The sequence below is a fragment of the Prosopis cineraria genome, unplaced genomic scaffold (assembly GCF_029017545.1).
Source record: "Prosopis cineraria cultivar Desert tree isolate PC_DT_omini unplaced genomic scaffold, ASM2901754v1 PC3, whole genome shotgun sequence".
Classification (NCBI taxonomy): domain Eukaryota; kingdom Viridiplantae; phylum Streptophyta; class Magnoliopsida; order Fabales; family Fabaceae; genus Prosopis; species Prosopis cineraria.
This window is the reverse complement of record NW_026555334.1, coordinates 4,036,139-4,057,123: the sequence shown is the minus strand read 5'-3', so window position 1 is coordinate 4,057,123 and position 20,985 is coordinate 4,036,139. Positions and strand designations below refer to the sequence as shown.

Sequence of the window (20,985 nt, the reverse complement as noted above, 5' to 3'; positions counted from 1 at the left end):
CACTAAAAAGCATGTCAGTGATGAACGAAAGGGAAAAAAACGGATCACTCTATTCTTTTGATTGCAATACTCAGCAATACAGACATTATGAAAAAATTGGGGGCCAACCTTCTTCCAAAATCAACAGCTGAGAAACAGAGAGCAAACGCAGGGAAAGATAGAAATAGAAACTAGCAGAGAGCGAGTAGACAGACTGAAAAGGAAAAATAACACCACATCAGAGGGGGATAAAAAACAGCAGCGAGAGCGAGCAGACAGAAGAAATAAAAAATGGAGAGGAGAGAATAAATGAGAACGAGCAGCGCATAGAGAGGAGAAACTTGCGGTAAACCAATGGTGATGGCGACTGGGGACGGCCGCCAAGACAAGTGCGTAGGCCGAGGGAGGTGCGGAAGAAAAGAGAAGCCGAGAAGGTGTTGGAAAGGCTTGTGTTGTGAGTGAAGCGAGGCCTATTGCTAGCTTAAAATCGTTTATTGTAATAGTGCTGTACAAAATGATGAAAGGCTGAAAAGGGGAAGCGGACGAAGTTGGAAATTGCGGATATGGCCAGAACCGAGAAATGGGCTCCTAAACCCAATTTCTCTAAAATTGACTTTTTTTTTTTAAAATCAACTCTTATTTAAAGAATTCAGCAGTACTCGTGAATCCATTTTTTTAAAAAAAAAAATTGTACGATTGCATTTTATTTTTTAAAAAAATTTGTACGATTGTGATACTCAGGATTAGTATTTTAAAACTCAAACCGGTGGTGGTTTTTATAGTTCAATCAGTTAGACTGATGGTCAAATCGATGACATAAAAATTAAATCAAAAATAATATTTATATGCACAAATATATAAATAAAACATTAATTTTTTGATCATGATTGGGATCTCGACTTTGAAGACTAGATGCCTGGATCGTTGGAGTTGGAGGCAGAAGCATGTTGGTACAAGCTCGCAATTTCAAAGGAAAACACTGGAGTTGGAGGCATGTTATCATGTCACAACTCACAAGATTTTGATCTTGATGTCAAAGGCTGGACCATTAGATCTTGAGGCAGAAGTTGGAGAAGAAGTCAAAGATTGAGCATGAGCCATAAAAAAGAGATTAAAGATTAGAGAAGAAAAGATAAAAGAGAATTAGTGATGAGAAAAGAGAAATTGTGAATCTCAACGACTTAACCTAAATTTATTTTTTTATATTTTTTTTGCTTTGACTAGGTTGACCTGCTTCAGTTTTCAAATTAAAGTCGATTCTCTCAAAACTAGCCTAGTCAATTTGGGTTAACCCAGTTTAAATGCCAGTTTAAAAGAGGCCATGGCCATATCCTGTTTACATTCAGTGAAATACAGCTAGACAAATGGGTTACGATTTGGTCTGCGTGAGCCAGGATTTTGGCAGATTGCATTCAAGCGAACCCGCCAAATAAACGGGCTGGGAAAACACAAAATACACCATTTTTTCTGGAATGATTTAAAAAATATAATCAGCACATAGTAACTAGAAATATAAATGAAGGTTAGTTTAACAGTATTTGGCTATTTGCTACTTTGCTAGAACTAGTAAATCTGCATCAGAATCGCTATTAGATATTGCCCATTTGTTACTCATAATTGTTGCTTGGACAGTGGACACCAAGGCGGACATGTGGTTCAATGTTAAAAATTTATTCTTCTGGAATCTGCGAATTCTCTATTGCTGCCATTAGGAACGCCAACAGAATGATCTTCAAGGAGATACTGCACCCTTCTTCCATACCTCTGATCTCTTCTCTGTGCAAGCTTCTTAAAATCCCAGAAAGTCCTTTAATTTGACTTCAGCTTGTGGGAATGCTGTTCTTCAGTCACCACGACGCTGGATTGATTCCAGTGCTATTCGATGTGCAGCTTCAGACGCTGATGGTGGCTGGAAGAAATTTATAAAATTATCTTCTTCTTGGGCTGATTATAGGAGTGATTTATAATCAGCATTTCATAACTAAAGCCAGTCGCTAGAGTTAATGATAGAGTATCTTATAGTCTAAATAAAGAACCAAACTTAGATGGAGCCTACACGGATCGAAGGAGTCAATCGAAAGGGGGAAAATTTTGTTCACGTGAAACTTTTCTTCCATGAAAAATATTTCCTTCGGCGTTGAGTTATAGACACCAAAAGGAAAAGTAATTAAACGAAACTTGTAAGGATGGGAGAAACGAGAGAAATGGGACGTCAAGTGAGTGTTAGTTTTTTGTTTTTTTGTTTTTAAAAAAGGGGCTAACCCATGAGTTTTTTAATGGCTTATTTTACGAGCCCATTCCACCAATTTCAAAGGGTTTGTAGGCTAACTCATCGAAATAAGATCGTTTTCATAGCTTTACAATGAAATGATCCATCACTATGTCATTTCAATAGCTGTGGACTCCCTTGGCATGAGCTGAGAGCACCACGTCGCCATTTTCCTTCGGCGTACTGTTGGGTAACAGTATCAGCCCAGTTCATCATGATAAACCACTGGCAGAATTTAAATTCAGTACCTCTTATTAACAAAAAAAAAAAAAAACTCAGTACCTCTATAGAGATTAATTTTAAGTGGATCTAAATTTTCTTTTAAAAAAATTTCAGTTAAGTCCAGAGAAAAAAAATCAAAAAAATTTCATCAATGAAAAGATCAAAATACCTTTCACTAGTTATGTATAATCATTAGTTGTTAATTTTTTTACTCCACTTGTTAACTTACAAATATGAGTTAACATGTCAATAATTATATAAGACTTTATATCACTTTTTCAATTATAAGCAGCAACATTACTTGTTAAATTATAAATTTTAATTATTAATTTATTAACATCAGTTATAAATTATTAATAAGTCTTGTAATTTATTAACATCAATTATAAATTATTAACGGGTCTTGTAATTTACAACTAATGTTAACAAATTAATAAATAAAGTTACTGATTGTTTGGCAAATGAATGTAATTTATAAGTGATATTGGTAAATTAACAAGTGTGGTAATAAAATTAACAACTAATGATTCTGCATAACAAGTAAAGGGTATTTTGATCTTTTTACCAGTGAAATTCTTTTGACTTTTCTCCCTTTGAATGAATTGAAATTTTAAAATTTTTTGAACTCACCTGAAATTAAGTCTCTGCAAAGGTACTGAACTAAAATTCTCCCTAAACCACCCCATTGGCAAATTGCCTTGACCTCAAATTGGTTGAAGAGGAAGCCTGCTGTATCTTTTCCACACTGGCATATAGGGCTACACAAAGTATTGACCTGATAGGACTTCTGCCTAACCTAAAGTCTAGTTCTTTTTATGAAAAGGATTGAGTTAAACAACCCGTGATTTGGTTTGATTCTAGTATAACCTTAAGCAAAACAAGACTGGACTGGTTAAGTAGAATTAAGAGACTGGTCTCAGTCTTTTCTAGTATTTCATTTTGTTTTTTTTCCTTTTCATCTATGAAAGGTAGCAATTTATTTCAATATAAGAAACTCAATTAATATAATAAAATTTCTTATAGTCATATAAAATTTATCACAACATTAATTATAAATCCACAATAATATCAAACAACAAGAAAAAGTATTTTAGCTACAACACAAATGATTTAAATTAAATAACTTTTAACAATATTAAATAACATTCAACATGTCTAAAGTCCATTATACCAAGTTAGCAACAAATTTCACCAGTAAAAGGAAAAGATTGAGGTTAGTTAATGCTGAAATTTTGCTCAATATTCATGATTTCACAAGTATAAAACACAAAAAATTAATAATTATTATAAATTAACTTATTATAATAATAATAATTAATAAATTATTTGTAATTATATTAAATAAATTTATAGGACCATACTGGATCAAATGGTCTAGATGTTCAATCTCTTGTCCAGTCTAATCCAAAAAAAGAGTTTGATCTCTGGACAAAATATGATGGGTTTGGCTTAAGTTGGATTAGATTGGAGGATTTTTACACAGTTCTTCTGGCACACATTGCAACTCCAAGGGTTTGATGTTTTTACATAGCTCCAAAGATCAATAACATTATGCCATTAAGTGAAAGTCAATCTTAATTAAATTAAAAGTCAATATATCCATGTCTACTAGTCAAAGAATAACATTCAATGATTTTGGCACTTGAAAGTTGTTTCGATATAGTTTATAATAACCAATGTTATCCAAAATACTTCTAAAACAAAATTTTCTTTTAACCTAAATTTTTTAATGTTGATATTTTTCTTTTTCACTTTACATGGGGCGAAATATCTAGTGAATATGATTATTTGGTCATCAACATCAATATAAATTATAATTATTCACAAGCCATAATCAGTCCTAAATATCTCAAACCTTGTGTGCCAATGTACAATGCCTTTTAAAAGAAAAAAAATGAAATTACTAAGATTGGAGACATCCAAAATAGTTCCATATGAATCAATGAATGAGAAAATACTTTATTCTTGCTTTCTAATGGCAAATTTAACCAAGATTGACATCTTAAATTAAAAAAAAATCATATTTAAACTATTTATTAATAATTTTTAAGAAATAAAAAACAATTGCGCTATTTACATTTTTGCAATATTTGGAAGTTACCAAATTAATAAGATGGGCATTCATATCTTGTGTTCTATAATGTTTTCTAGGTTGTTGAGATTTAACTACCATGCCCATATACGTGTCCTATTTTAACACATAATCTAAGAAAAAGTAAAATTTCTTGTTTGTGATGATAGACCTTTTCAATTTCAATCACTAATTATTTGTCACTAATTGCCACCACAAATTGTTGAGTATTTATCTCTTATCTTTTACTAACTTGAGACTCTCAATATTGAATATATTTGCATAATTAACATTCCATATTGCTTGCTGATGTACATGTCTCCAATCTAAATTCTTTGGCAAGCCAAACCATTTTCCTTTTGTGTCTCTTTGATCTTGTCAGATCAAAGAAGAAGAGAAGGAAAATGGTTAAAGGATTGAGAGGCATCCAGAATAAGCATTATTGTGGTGAGGTTGCACCATCTCTATTCATAACCTATCAAAATAAAGGTTCATTGATGAACTTACCAAAGTTGGAGCCCATAATTGAAGAAACTTATAATTCTGATCGAAGCTTTGTTGTTGATGTTTATCCAAAGAGAGCTTTATATTTCATCCCTCTATTTCTCTTTTCTCTCCTACATCTTGTTGTACAGACAAGTTTTATATGGTTAGTTTTTCAAAAGAGAGAAAATGAAGAAATTAGTACTGTATTCGTTCAACTATTTATTAAATTATCTAGTTTCTGAATTTATATGTGCCATCTTTTCTTCACATTCTTCGATAGAATAAGGATTAGTTTTACTTTATGTTTTAAGGTTGAGTTGCAAAAATATACATTAATTTTTGTTTTGTATATGAACTTTGACTATTTTTAAGTTAATAATGATGTATGTGCACTTATCAAAACTTTATGAAAGAGACCAATATTTCTCAGTTTGTTAAGTTTTATTATTAAAACTTAATTGTCAACATTAGGTTATTTTAACAAATTGAGAAAAGTTAGCTTTTTTTATAAATTTAATGGGTATCCATGCGTCATTGTTGATTTGAAGATATCAAAAATTTTTGAAAAAAAGTTTTTGGATATATTTTTGTACCTTAACACTATGTTTTACTATCTAATATAATCTTTAAAATAAATATAATTCTCTCTCCTTGGGGAGATTTTTTTTTACTGCAACTTAAAGAAAAAGATGAAATTTTTGTAAATATAGAAAAATTTAATTTAGTGTAAAAGTGGATATGCAATCGATATTTGAATAAAAATTGATGAGAATTGGAATCATATACCATTTTTTGAAAAAAATTTATCAACTCATTGTTTAAACTGCACATCGAGCATGTATAATTGAACTTACTAGAATTAGATTGCAAAAAATACTCATAGCAATATGGGAAAACTTTGTGATGATCCTCCTCCTATGCATTGTAGAAGGTTGATCAAATTATATATGCAAGGTTTTTAGTTTTAAAATAGCTTTCTAGAAATATTTTTTATCTGTACATTCAAACTATGTGTGACAAAATAATTCTTTACAAAAATATTCTCAAACACAATTCATATGAGAATTACTATAGCTGCTGCCAACATAAAATTCTTGGTTAGACTATAAATCATGTTCAATAAGACTATCATCCATGAACATTCAGGTTTTATATATAATAACTGTAAGAAAATGGACTTAAAAAACAAACTTGATATGTTGCATTGGTTGTTGGGTTTACGTGGGAAAGGAGTTATGCATTCTAACTTTATTTTGATTACATATCAAGTGCACACAAAGTGAAAAGAGAGAGGGAAGTTTTTGTTGTCAGAATATGCAGAGTGAATAACTACCTTTTGCACTCATCCACATATCACTCCTATACACATGTGACAGTTTTTCAGATGTGCATACGATAATTGTTCCCTCTCTTGGTTTTGAATTCTTGAGGGAAATATTATATTCAACAACTTAGTTATATTGCAATTGGTGACCTAGACTTTTTCTTATTCTAACAAAGCTTTATTTTATAATTGGGTTTATATTTTGGACCTGATTCACTAAGAGGGAATATCCCTTTTGAGACATAAAAAATTTCTTATTAAATTCCATCGCTTTACCTTATTAACCTTTTCTTAAGAGGTTACGATGATCAAAAGAAAGATAAGCATTGGAACAATTAAGATAAACATAAATTACTTATGCCAAAATGCCTTGGGATGATATAATACAAAACTCTCATGCAGTCATGTACGATCTTATTTCATACCCTCCAAATGAAAGAGAACCATATATGTTAATTGGATCCAAGAAGTCAATTGTTGATGCTTGCATTCAATGCTCAATTTCACTTGGCAATTAATCTTCGTAGGATTTTGGAGTTAGAAGCTATCCTTACTATCTTCTTAATTGATTAGTGTTCCATGCCTATTAATTAGTTCCAATTGTATGTAAAGTTCTCCTTAAGATAGTGCAATAGTAATTAGGAACCCCTAAGACCCTAGTGAGTTTTTTCTAACCTCTAAGTGACACTTTATCAAACACCTATAATTTGCAATTAGTGTAAGTTGAGCAATCTTGCCCTCAACCTAGAAGTCTCTAATTGATTTCCCTCATTAACGAATCAATTCACTTGAATTAACAATACAAGACCTTGATTTACATGCTAATCACAAGAGAATTCAATGGAAAAGGCTAGGTATTTAAATTATAAATCAAATATCCAACAATTCTTCAATCAATCAGACAAACCAGCATCAATTATGAGCTCTAATGCAATTGTTCAACTAAACAAAAGCTCCAATTATCATAGTCATTTATTCCTAAGCCTAGAAAGGAAAGATTACAACAATTGAATCAAAGTAGAACTAGAAAACACAACACTTAGCCCTTAGGATCTAAGAACTCAAGCCTCCTATTCCATCCTCCCAAGAATCACGTCTCTTAGCCCTCAATGGATGCTGATTTGGATGCTTGATGACCAGGCAAGATGAGTTTAGACATGAAGAAATCTAAGGAGAGACATATGAGTTCAATCGAAGAATGGAAGTATAAATGAAAATTAGCAAGAAAATGCAAGAAAGTGTGGGGAAATGGAAGAAAATATATAGAGAATGAGTAGAGAGAGGTTAGGCATAAAAATAAATTGAGAGAGAGAGAGATAATGATGATGATGATGAGATACAGTGAAATTTGTTGAATAATATGAAATAAAAGCTTTGGATTGTGTAGGAGAAACAAATAGATTTATAGGGTGATAATTCTAATTAATGAAACTGTGATTATGGTCAAGTCATATTTCCTCTAATCAAATCCAAACATCTACTACCCCTCAATAGTTATATGATAATTAACTTATTTTTAGCTGGACATATCTATAGCAGTCATCCAATTTTAACATCATATATATACAAAGTCATTCTAGTAATAACAAAAGCATATTCACATGTTCAATTCAATTCAACATACTAGTTAATTCACAAGTTCATTTCTAGCATAGTGCCTACTTCCTAGCTAAACAATCAATAGCGTACATTATGACAACCACTAGAGACTAAAAACCATAATAAATTAGTATAAAATAATGAACTAGGGATATAGAAACCATAAACTATCTGCTTTGTCTCCCTTAACACCTTCAACATGCAATAAAACAAGGAGATGGTCATTCAAAGCTACATGCTCCCTTTTATTACATTCAACCATGCTATTACAAGTTAAGTCCGCCATGTCAAATTAAGTCTGACATGTCACAAATATGGATTCATCTCATTTGTCACTTCATGTCTTGTCGACCACCTCTAATTTTCTAATACCATTAGCTCCATCACAAGGATGTCCATGCTTGATCATGTCTAGATGGGTCTGTCTTGACTTGAAAAAAAGTAATATGTTCAGGACAAGATGAAACACAGGATCACTATCAGGATATCCCCTCTCAAATATATTATTATATTTTTTGTTTTCTTTTATTAATATTTAATACTTCCTCTGTCCTAAATTATAAGACACTTTTAGATAAAATTTTACATACCAATAAAACTCATTAAATATATTTTACAACCTTACTTTTTCAAAAAAAAATATAAACTTTAAAAAATGTTTTTCATTTAATAATCTATTGATGAAGAATATTGAAGGGAGAGAATATATGGGAAGGATAATATTGGAAAGTATCGCTAATGAAATATTATTTTTATTAAAGCGTCTTATATTTTGGGATGCTTACTTTCCCTAAAAATATCTTATAATTTGAGATGAAAGGAGTACCTTATTTATTCAATTAGTATCAAAGTACATATTTTTTGTTTGTTGATTTTATTTTCTTTTTACAAAATCATACTCAATTGCTCATTCAAGTTGTATGATTCAATGATTATGTTGTTGTTACAGTACTTATAACCTAGAAGTCATTTTTGATTGTTGTGCATTGACCTTAAGTTGTGGTTATTGTGACTTTGTTCTTTCACTTTAAATTGTAATAGTTGTAACTTAATGATTGAATTTATGCACTCGTGTTATTTTGGTTTTGGATTTAATAAGTTATATAATTTAATAAATAGTATTATTCATGTCTCTCTTTCACGTTTTATCTGCTTTATCAATTCCTAGTCTCAATCTCAAACAAGATAAGATGACTTTTGTAATGGGATAGGATGAGGGATAAAAATTTAATCAAATTTATTTTTCAAGAAGGGACATAATACATGATTGTCCTAATCCTATCTCATCCTATAAATACCCCTAGCTCCATCTGCTGGACCTCAGCCCATATTTTGTTTTTTCCAAGGGTAGATGCTAGTAACAAAAAAACTAGAGAGAGCTAGTTAAAATGAAATAACATAGGAAAATTAGACTCTGAGATACATTTAGAGAAAGAAGCTCTAACTTCTCTCTAGTTCTTGGAGAGAAGGTTCAACTTCTTTCATGTTCCTTAATCTGTCTTCTTCTTCTTGAGATGTCCTATGATCTCTAAGCCACCATTTGATCCCAACTTCACTCTCTTAGTTTCCATATCTCATAAGGAGATGATGAATCCCCCTGCATCTAAAGAAGAGATGGATTTACTATTAAGAAATATTTCAAAGGCAGATGAGGTGATGCACGAAAAAGGCTCAGAAATGCTACAACAATCAAAAGTCATCAGGCTTGCTATGAACGAGAATACTCCTAACCATCCAATAGATATACAACACAATAATGAACTACTAATTCAGATAACATCAGACCAGCATCATTCCATGTAACTAAAGCTCCTAAATCATACAAAGACTCCTTGATTAGCTATAATGCAGAATTAACATTGAGAGAAATGCAAGTCATAAGAATGAAGATCTTGCCAAGGAAAGATTGGTCACCTTCTAAAAGAACCAAAAGGCTCATGAAGCAATGCCTAATTCTTCATAAAGAGGAATGGAAAAACATATGCCTACCCTAGATGAATGCTATAGTCATCAACACATTGAGTTTGCATCTCAATCTTAAGTCACTCAAGCCTAGATTAGCTAGAATATGGCAGTTAAAAGATTTTGAGCTAATAGATCTTGTCAATAGTTATTATATTATTAGAACTAAAGACCTATTAGCTTATGATAGAATACTCAATGGTGGTCCCTGGATGATTTTTTATCATTACATATTAGTGCAACATTGGTCTCCTAATTTCAACCCCAATGCTAATATATTAGGGAAAATTCTTTATAGGTAAGCCTTACAAATGTTCCAATACAATACTACAACAAAGAAATTTTATAGAGATTGGGAAATTGCATTAGGAAAATGCTGAAGGTTGACTCAAATTCATTATCCGAATCCATATCCAAGGATGAATAGGGGAAAATTGAAAGAGGGCAATTCGTGTATATAAGTATTGAAATAGACCTCCAGGAAAAATTGGTGCCCAGACTTCTAATCAGAGATGAGCTATACAACGTTGAATATAAAAGCTTAAATTTGATTTGTTTTAGCTGTGAATGTTATGGACACAATAGGAATAGCTGCCTTTACAATCTTAAGAACACTAATAAGGAGAAAGCTACAAGACATGGGAAGCACGAATATCAACAAAACAATAACTCCTAACAACAAAATAACAGAGCAACCGAAACTAATCAAGAAAGAACTATACTGGATTTGCCAGAAAAAACTTCAACTTACAGGAGGAGTAAGGAGAATGGATGAAGTACAAGCATCCAAAAAATTGACAGTTCTTGAGATACCTAGTGGATTTTTGGCCTTCACATAACAATCGAGATCTTGGCTTCTCTTTCAAGTCGAGATTTGATGTCCTTACAACTCTAGATCGTGAACCCAATGGTACAAGGTAGAGAGAAATTATCTCCAACATTCTACTTACATTTGCTCCTATGAAAAATGTCAGAAAAGCATGGTGGAGAAAGGACATTACAGGAGCTAAGAGATCTTGGTCAAAGGAAATTGAGGAAACTGATGAGAATGCTAAGGCTAAGACATGAAATAAGGAGGAAATCTAAGTAACTAACTATAATATTGGGCCAACATTCAAATGGATTAGGCTAAGTGAGGTTAACTTGGACAAAAATGAAGGCAAGGGAAGTTAGTATATTAAGCTAATAATAGGGCCTCCAAACAAGTACATAACATGATTAAAGGTAATAAAAGAGACTTGGTCTCATGTAGCAAGATCATGATCGAAAATAGCATTGAAATTGGGCCTGGAAACAACATTAGGGAAGCTGCAATAGGAATTATTTTCTCACTTAATCTTAAAATCTAGAACAATTCAAATTCTGGAGGGGAAATTTTAGATCCAGAAATTCATCATAATTCTTCTTCTTCTCAAATTGATACTAGGAAACCTCTTAACCCAAATTACTCTCATGGCATTGTACCAAAAACTCAATTTAATGAGGATTCTCTAATGGAAATTCATAATCAATTATTAAGACTGGATAATCTACTTAATGACCTTGACCAAGTTGGTGTTAAGGATGATATACTGGATGATCATCTTCTAGACGAGGAATGCGATCAACCAATCCATAATGATGATTATGAAGATGACAATTTTAGTGATGATCAGATTGAGGACTCACAGGAATTACAAGAGGCTTAATCTTCTTTTAAGTTTTTCTATTCCTTTTTTACTTATGGAATTAATTTGCTGGAATTATAGAGGTACTTGTGCTAAAAAATTTCTTAAGCGCATAAAAGAAATTACTAAATCCTTGAATATTCAAATTCTTATTTTGCTTGAGACTAGAGCTAGCAAAACTAGAGCTGATTCCATTATTAAAAAGTTAGGTTTCTCTGACTGGATCTGTATTAAAGCTACTGGTTATGCTGGCAGCATTTGACTTTTTTGGAATAATGATTTTGTTAACATTGATTATATGTACTCTAATGTTTAATTATTGCACTGCAAGGTTAATATTTTAGCAAATAATCAATCTTTTTTACTCTCTAGTGTTATGATGATCCTAGTCCCCTTTACTAGGATCTTCTTTAGCAATCTATCAATTTTCTTGCTCTTAATATTTTTGATCTCTAGCTTATCATTGGTGATTTTAATTCCTATCTTTCTTGTGATGACAAAATTAGTAAGGGAAGTGTCAATTGGAGATCTATGAAACAATTCAGACAATGCTTAGATTCTTCCAATCTTCTTGAACTAAACTTCTTTGGAGATAGATTTACTTAGAAAAAAGTCAACATTAAAGAGCAACTAGATTGGGCTTTTTGCAAAACCAAATGGTGGCTAAAGTTTTCCCAAGCCAATTCCTTTCATCTAATTGGATATGATTCTAATCATCATCTAATTAGAATCCAATTACTTAAGGAGCCCACAAAGAATTTTAGTTCTAAAGCTTTTCGTTGTCACGCTGCTTGGATGCTGGAGGAATCTTTTCACCTTGTGGTTAAAGAAGCTTAGTCTAACAATGATTGGAAGAATGGTACAACAAATTTTGTCAATTCTGCAACTAAATGGAACAAAGAGAAAATTGGTAGTATCTCTGCTAAAAAGAAAAAAATTCTACAAATATTAGAAGGAATTGACAGAAGCGAGAATCATAAAGATAATTATTTCTTAAGAAAATTGGAAAAATCTCTTTGAAAAGAATATAACAAAGTTCTCTTGTAAGAAAAATTGATATGGTTCCACAAGTCTAGATGTAAGTGGCTCAAATGGGGAGATCAAAACACTAAATTCTTCCATACCACATTTATGATCAGAAGGAAAAGGAATCATATTTATCTCTTAAAGTGGATGATGATAATTGTATTGAGGATCAAAATACCCTTAAAAACATGGTTGCCTCTTTCTATGAAAATCTTTTCAAGAAAAATAATGAGGATAGACCCAAGCTCATCACTGATAGATGCTTTCCCCCTTTATCTGCCATCCAACTTCATATTCTGTATAGAAAAATGATTGATGATGAAATTAAAAATGCTGTCTTTACTATTGGTGCTTTTAAAGCTCCTAGGCCTGATGGTATCAATGCTAGCTTTATTTACTCTTATTAGGATGATCTTAAAGTTAGCATTATTAACCTTGTTAAAGGAGCTTTTAGAGAACCAGATTCTATCAAGGAGATTAACGACACTTATATTACTTTGATTCCTAAGATAGGTTACCCTACCAGTATGAAAGACTTCTGTCCTATTTCTTTCTATAATGTTAGTTATAAGATTATCATTAAAATTCTCTCTAGTGGTCTACGTGAATGTATGAATCATTTAATTGGTGATACGCAAAGTAACTTCATTCAAGGACAATAAAGTAGTGACAATTTTATTATCACTTAAGAAACTATCCATTCTATATAAAATAAAACTAGAAAGAAAGGCTTTATGGCAGTAAAGGTTGATCTTGAAAAAGTTTTTGATAGACTATCTTGGAACTTCATTGATGATAACCTCAACTCCATTAGGATGAATAATTACTTCAGGAAACTTATTCATGCTGCTATCTCCACATCATCCTTAAGGGTCCTTTGGAAAGGTGAACTATCTTATGAATTCACACTCTCTTGTGGCATCTGTTAGGCGAATTCTTTTTCTCCTTGTCTCTTTGTTCTTTGTATTGAACGTCTAAGTCATTGTATACTTAGTAGTATTGATAAAAATGAATGGAAGCCAATTAGGCTAACACCTAATGGGCCTCCTATTTCTCAGCTCTTTCTCACTAATGATCTTTTACTTTTTACAGAAACATCTCTCTCATAAGTTCATATTGTTCAGCAATGTCTTATAGACTTCTGTAATGCTTCTGGTCAAAAGATCAACACTAGAAAATCTAAACTCTACTACTCTAAAAACGTGAACATTAATAGAGCTTTACAAATCAGCGATGAATTGGGAATTCCTCTAACAAGCAACCTTGCAAAATATCTTAGGATCCCTATTATTCATGAGAGGATTACTAAACTTACCTCTGCACCCTTTATTGATAAGACTTACTCGCGTCTAGGTAGCTAGAAGAATCACTACCTCAATATAGTTAGGAAATCTGTTCTCATAAAATCTGTGCTCGTAGCCATCCCTAGTTGTACCATGCAAACCATGCTCTTACTTGACAATGTCTTGGCCGAATTGGATAAAATCTCTAGAAACTTTCTTTGAGATTCTATTGATAGAAACAAAAAACCCTATCTTCTATCTTGGGATCATGTTACTTCTGACAAAAAGAATAGGGGTCTTAGCCTCAAAAAGCTCAAAAATCAAAATATTACTTTTATAATAAAGCTCTATTAGGATCTCATTACTAAACTTGATTGTCTTTGGGTGTGAATCATTCATGACAAATACAATTACAAAAAACCTACTATTCCTATGGTGATCAAATTGAATTCTTGCTCCTATATTTGGAGTAGTATATGCAAAATTTGGGATATCTTCTTATCTCACATTGGTTGGAAAGTTAGTAAAGAAGATCACATCTACTTTTGGTATGATAAATGGACTTCTCTTCCCGAACCTCTAGTATATCATGCCTTTGATAATATTGATCCCATCCTTCATGCTAGAGTCTTTGATTTTTGCAAGATTAATGGTAGATAGAACTTCAATATTATAAAAAGATATCTCTACCATGATGTAGTCAAACATATCACTCACATCCAACCTCCTAATTGGTATGGTGAGAAGAACATTCTTGTTTGGAGACCTTCTTCTGATGACAATTTTTCTATCAAATCAGCCTATAAAACTATAAAGGATCACAAATCTTAAAATCACTCATATATTTGGTCTATAATTTGAAAATAGCCCACATATGAAAAAAATAAAATATTTTCTCTGGAAAGCTAGTTTGGATCGTCTCAAAATCATGAACAATTCATCTGATAGGAATAACATTCAGCAATCTACCTGCCCATTTGGTTGTAACTCTCCTGACTCTTCCATCCATATTTTAAGAGATTGCAGGCCAGCTATAGAGGTTTGGGAAAAATTGGTAAATCCTAATAAATTTAATACTTTCTTCTCTCTTTCCATGCAAGATTTAGAATGAGAAAAATGAGGCTAGAAGCATTTCCACGAGAAGATTGCCTTAGAAGAAACTCTTTGCACAAGTTTGTTGGAAAATATGGAAAGCAAGATGCAAGAAAGCCTACTATAAGGATAACAATTTGGACAATGATATTGCCTTCACATGTACATAACAAATCATCAATGACATGAAGTTGCAATCCAAACTGGATCTTCTGAGTAATCATGACACTCATAATACAGCTAAGTGGATCTCGCCAAATCCGGGATAAGTTAGATTAGATGTCAATTATTCTATCAACCTCAATGGAATTGTGGCTTGTGGTGGTCTCATTAGAGATGATAAAGGTAAATTAATTAAGGGTTTTTTTAAAAATATTGGCTATCAACCTAGCATTGTTGCGGAGCTAATAAGAATCTTGAAAGGTCTCAACTTTTGTTGGAATACTAAGATTTTTAAAGTCAATATCTATTCTGATTTTATAGAGGCCTTATCTCTTATCGATCGAAGTTCTACTCATATTCACCCCTATTCAAACATTATCAGAAACATTAGAGATCTCACCATGCGCAATTAGGAGATAACCTTTAAGCATGTCTACAAATAAGCTAATGAATGCACTGACTTAATGGCACACAAAGTTTCAAAAGAAAATTTTAATATTTATCTATTTGATAGTTCGTTTACTGATTGTATAAGCCTTATGACTTTTGATATTATCTAATTTTGATTTTTGCATGATTTTATCATGGCCTTACATTAAAAAAAAAAAATATCGAAACTTGTTGAAAGTATAAGAATCAGTGAATTGACTTTCTCTTAAAAAGAATAGAAATTTGAGAATTGGTCCACAGGGATTTCGTTCAATGAACGGCCAAGATTTTCCCCGACTTGTCAAAACTATGCGTTTAGGTGATAAGTCTCCGGCATCCACTGGACATTTCTAATTGGAGATTCCTCATCCCCTAAGCCGCCCGACTTTCCCCCATCGCTGGACGCCTGGACCTCAAGTCCTCAACCTCGTCCTTGTCGCCGCTCATCGTCCTTAAAGATTCTTCACCGTCCTCGCCGTTGCCCACCTCACTCGTCCTCGGCACCTCGTCTTCAGAGTGGTCTTGTCCTTCACCCTTCTGACAACCGTGCACTCCACCATCCAGATCCTCGTCTTCACCGTACCTCGCCGTTGCCGATCGTAGTCCGTTGTCCTCAGATTAGAGGTAATGACCCTTCTTCCGTGCATTGTCTTTTTGCTAATGCAGGCCGTCTGGTAGTGTAAATTTATATATTTGAATACAAGAAAAATCTAAAACCCATTAAAGCCGTCAACGTCGCTTTAATACTATGTTTCAGTTTCTTCATAATCTGTTTTGGTTTCCTTCAGTCTGCGTTTCTATCACCCCTACTCCAACCTCTCAATGATCCCATAACTTCAGAGGCCAAAGCCTCACCTGAAGGCTTTGCCGATCTGGTTGGTGCCTTCAGAAAATGGGATTCTAGTTGGGTTGTTCCAGGTTCAAGGAGGCATCTGATGGGACGAAGCTGAATGCATCGATGGGTTCTCCTTTGCAGGAGACTGGAGGTGATTTGAAATGTGAGGGTTTGAAATTGAAAAATGTCAGCGTTTTGGTGAAAGGGTGGACTTGGATTATCGATTATTTACATATTTTGTACTCCTGCCAATGTGGGTTGAGCTAAGTAACAATCGTAATCTGAGACAGCAAAAGTCATAATCTTGGATGACCTTTAAGTTTTTAAATGCATCTCAAGTTCATTAATTCCTAACTTTTAGAGTTCTAGTTATAACATGTCTTTTTGATGCTGTAAAACATAAGTTTCTTATGACAACGTTCACATCAAGATAGGAAAAATTCTAATATCTGTTGTTTCTTATATAGTTGTATTCGTATGAGGTCTTCGCTGATGTGTTGCTGCCTTTGCAACATATCATATTTTAGTAATTGAATTATTAATTGTTGACTTAGTCATTGAGGTTTTACTTTTGGACAAATATAACTGCCATAGTAGTTACATATGAGGGCCCTGTATGAAAAGCTCAGCATTTGACTATCAAGAGTTTCTTCTAATTTGATGCCTTTTAATTGATTGTGAGGAATAGTTATTTATCTCATTGCTCAGTGTTGAATACTTAAAATGCTTTTATTGTCACCTGAAAGATTGATTGTTAATTACAGGAAGCATGGAATAAGTTCAATTCTGAGAAGATTTTCTTATCGTTCAAGGCATTTTGTTCATCTATTTTGTTGGAGGGGCCGCAACCTTGTATTAGCTGCTATGTTTACTCAAAGGTGTTTATATTACCTTAAACGGACATGAATTATGTTTCATGGTTGCATTTTGTTGTTGTATGGAATAATGTACTATACGGCTAAACATAAATTTAATCATGAGTTTGAGCAGTGTCCTGCAAAATTGGCTGTGAATTGAGTGTCCTGTTAGCACACATGGGTGAAGATTCTCCTCCTGTTCAGCCTTCCTCTACAGTGTCAGAATGCGATCCTCCACCCCAAGCAGCTCCTCCTCCTCCTCCACCGTTTGATCCCAGTCGAAGTATGAATTACTATATCACCCTTTTGTCTCATCATATTTCCTTTTTTATTTTTATTTTTGAATAAATTTCATAAACTTTGTGCAATATAACTGCTTGTTGCTAGTGAATGGTCTGCTTTTAAAAATTTTTTCTTCATGTTTGGTTTACTTTGGTTATTATGTTTACTAAAATTGTGGGGATTTGGTCACTGCAGTGGAGATTGACATACTTTTAGGGTTTTGATTTGGGTGGAACAGGGTTTTTGTTGTCTAGCGAGTATAATTCCTGAAAAAATTGCAGTAACATGGCAGCAGCTTTTTCTACATGAGTTTGATTGACAAAATGAGGTAATGTGTCTTTGTGAGGAAGGATCTTTCTCTTTAGAGTGGATGAAATCATTCTAACTGAGCTTAGTGGTAAATTTGTGTGTTTTGGATGAGAGAGATTTGTGGCTGAGAATTTGGTAGGGTGCAGGGGTGGGGTTAAAGAATAATAGAGCAAGTGATAGAGGGTCCAAATTCAGGACTGGATCAATTTGTATGGTATATGGCTTCCTTTATGGCTAATGGCTATATGGCTATATGTGGATTAGGAATGTGCTCCAGACTTGTTATTGATAGACACGGGTGTCCTGCCTGATAGATTAATGAATAAAAGTTTCATTTTCATTTTCATGCGTGTTGTTTGAAATACTGTGGTTACTATGCATTATGGAAGCAAAGGATATCATTTGTTTTTCTAGGTACGGATGTGTAAATTTTTTTAAAGGGACTTTTTATTTTTTTGCTGATTCTTGCCTTTTTTTTATTTGTTTTATTGTAGTGGTTGGTATCATTAAAAGGAAGGCCCTGATAAAAGATTTAGCTGCTGTGTTTCATGCGGAATGCCTTTCATACTGCCAAGAACTATTAGAACTTCAGAGAAAATGGGAGGAGGTTAGCTGCAATCCGTTTTCCCAGTTTCACATTATTTGATTATTTTTATCTCAGGCAGACATGTCTTGCTAATTCGATTTTGACAATTTCTTCTGGTGATAACCTGTAGATATGAGCAGTATCTTTATTGCTATTATTGGCATGCATTTAACTAACGCTTTGTTTGGATGGAGAGGAAAGAGGAAGGAAAACTAGGAGAGAAAAACAACTTTTCCTTTGTTTGGATGAGGAGAGAAAAGTGGGAGGAAAGAAGAATAGGAGAGGAAAGGGGATGTATGACCCACTACATTTCCTCCCAAATTTTCTGTCCACATGGGGAGAGATTTTGGGGGGAAAATTTCATTCAAAAACTGCCCTCCCACTTAATTGCTCCGGACTCCCTCATTTATCATCTATGCGTCTTCTCCACTAATTCTGAATAAATGAATATTGGACGAGTGGGTTCTCCCAATGGCATCCGAAGAAAAGATGACCTTTTGACTAGAGGGGAGTAAAGGGATGCTCCCAGGTTCAAGCCTTCATAATCATATCTGAATTGACCAATAATACTCCGTCCATTTCTATTTGTAGGAAAAAAACTGTATTACACAGTTTAAGAAAATCAGTTAATTATATTAATTGTGTCTAAAAATAAAAGAATTGGACTTCAATACCCTTCATTAATTATGTTAATCAAGTCTTCATTAATTGTTTCTTTTGACTATGAATGATAAAATTAGTAAAGATAATTTAAGAAGTTTGCAATAAATGCTTATTAGAAATTATGATTTTACTTATATTTAAAAAAAGTTAAAAGTGATAGTTTCTTCTATAAATAAAAATAGAGGGAGTACTTCTTTAGTTTTTTTCCCCCCTTATTCTTGGGGGATTTTATCAAACTTTTTCGTTGGAAATCTTCTTACTTGGATTGCATAATGGAGGCCATAGGCTTTATCCCTATAACATGTTACTCCCTCCCTTTAATATTATGAGGCACTTTTAACCGAATTATATTTCCCAATGAGTTAGTTCATTGTATTTAAAATTACACTCTTTTTATGTTTCTCAGTTAGAAAGCCTTATTAATTACACTCCTCAATTAAAGGCATTTTTAGAAAAATCTCATTAGTTGCACCTTGTAAGATCCAAAATGCTTTATATTTTTGAGTGGAGTAAATCCTTCCATTCATTGCCAATAAAATAAGGCTTGCCTATGAGTCTTTGTTGTGAGTTGAACCATTTAGTTGGTTTGTATATTATGCTTACACCTATTTTCCTATATATGGTTCGCTTCAGCCATTCATTGACTTGACTGCTCCAGAGGATTCAAGAAAGGACACTCTGCGGCCCTCCAAACGCACGAAAAAGCTGCGTTAAGGTTTGATGCAACATCATACTTATTAGGATCCAAGTCTTTTCTTTAAAGTTATCTGAATGTAGATTCTCTATTATTCTGGGTCTCTGTCCCAAGCATTGGACGGATATATGTGGATTCAATTGACTCTGATGCTGTGATCTACTTCTGAAATTTACACGTTCTTTCTTGTTTTTAGGATTTCTTTTTCTGTACGTAGTATGCATTCCTATTTCCTAATTTCGTATGATGCTTACAGGACGAGGGGGAAAAACTGGCTCAGCCTGGGACTTTTGATTGGTTCTTTGTACCCTGTTTTTGTTGTAAGTATAACACTTATGGAAATTATTGAAAAAAACCTTCAATGACGTCGTGCAATTCATATAGCTGGTCTCACCCATCGAGGTAAGATAAGATTTATTATTGTCGTAAATTTTGTGCATGATTAAAATGGCAGGGAAAGAAACCCAGGAAATTGAGCTTTCTGCCCGTTTTAGGTTTGTCTGTCGGGCAATGCGTCATTTCTTACTGGTTATAATTATTGTTGACAGAACCGGACTGGGCCAACGAGTCAGATCAAGAACTGACCGTATGTCTGGTCCAAAACCCTTAAAACTAGCAATAGTGAAGCGGTGGAGAACTAGTCAAATCGATCAAAACTGACTAGAACTGGTGGAAAATCAGTTGGAACCGGTTTTTCTTATTTTTTAATTTAAATACCTAAATATTGTTATTTTTTTGTTTAAATTTGTCTCTTGGTTCGTTTTTCTTTAGTTTTATATATTTGATGATTTATTAGTGGCTTGGATCAAATTATGGAAGCGTGTAGCTTAGTTGGACAATTAATTAGCATACTTGGATGATTAGTATGTATGAAACTGATATGGACATGAATGAATATTTCAAGACATATATGGGTTTTTCTAAAATTATATTGGTAAATATTGTCTAAATTATTTTTTTCACATGTATTATTTAAAATATATTTTAATTGAGATTGGTTTGACTATGGTCTGGTCATGGTTCAACTATAGTTTAGTGAACCAATGTTCGAACTAATTCAATGTCTAGTCAGGTTCTAACAATAGTTATGAGGGATTTTTTCTCCTTTTGCCTATTTAAGCTGTTTTCTGAGATTGCGTCTATTAAACGATATTTAGTTTTAAAATTTGAAGATTAACTAGTAAGGAT

At 33.0% G+C, this 20,985-nt stretch overlaps 1 protein-coding gene across 1 annotated transcript; it reads left to right on the top strand.

Moving 5' to 3' along the window:
• Positions 1-15,914: 15,914 nt before the first annotated feature.
• Positions 15,915-20,227, top strand: LOC129306835 (uncharacterized). The gene is given in 7 exon segments (XM_054947593.1): positions 15,915-16,195; positions 17,171-17,284; positions 17,397-17,546; positions 18,349-18,461; positions 19,737-19,764; positions 19,767-19,818; positions 20,054-20,227. Coding segments are annotated over 5 exon segments (408 nt in total). The 5' UTR covers positions 15,915-16,195; positions 17,171-17,284; positions 17,397-17,440; the 3' UTR covers positions 20,163-20,227.
• The last annotated feature ends 758 nt before the right edge of the window (positions 20,228-20,985 follow it).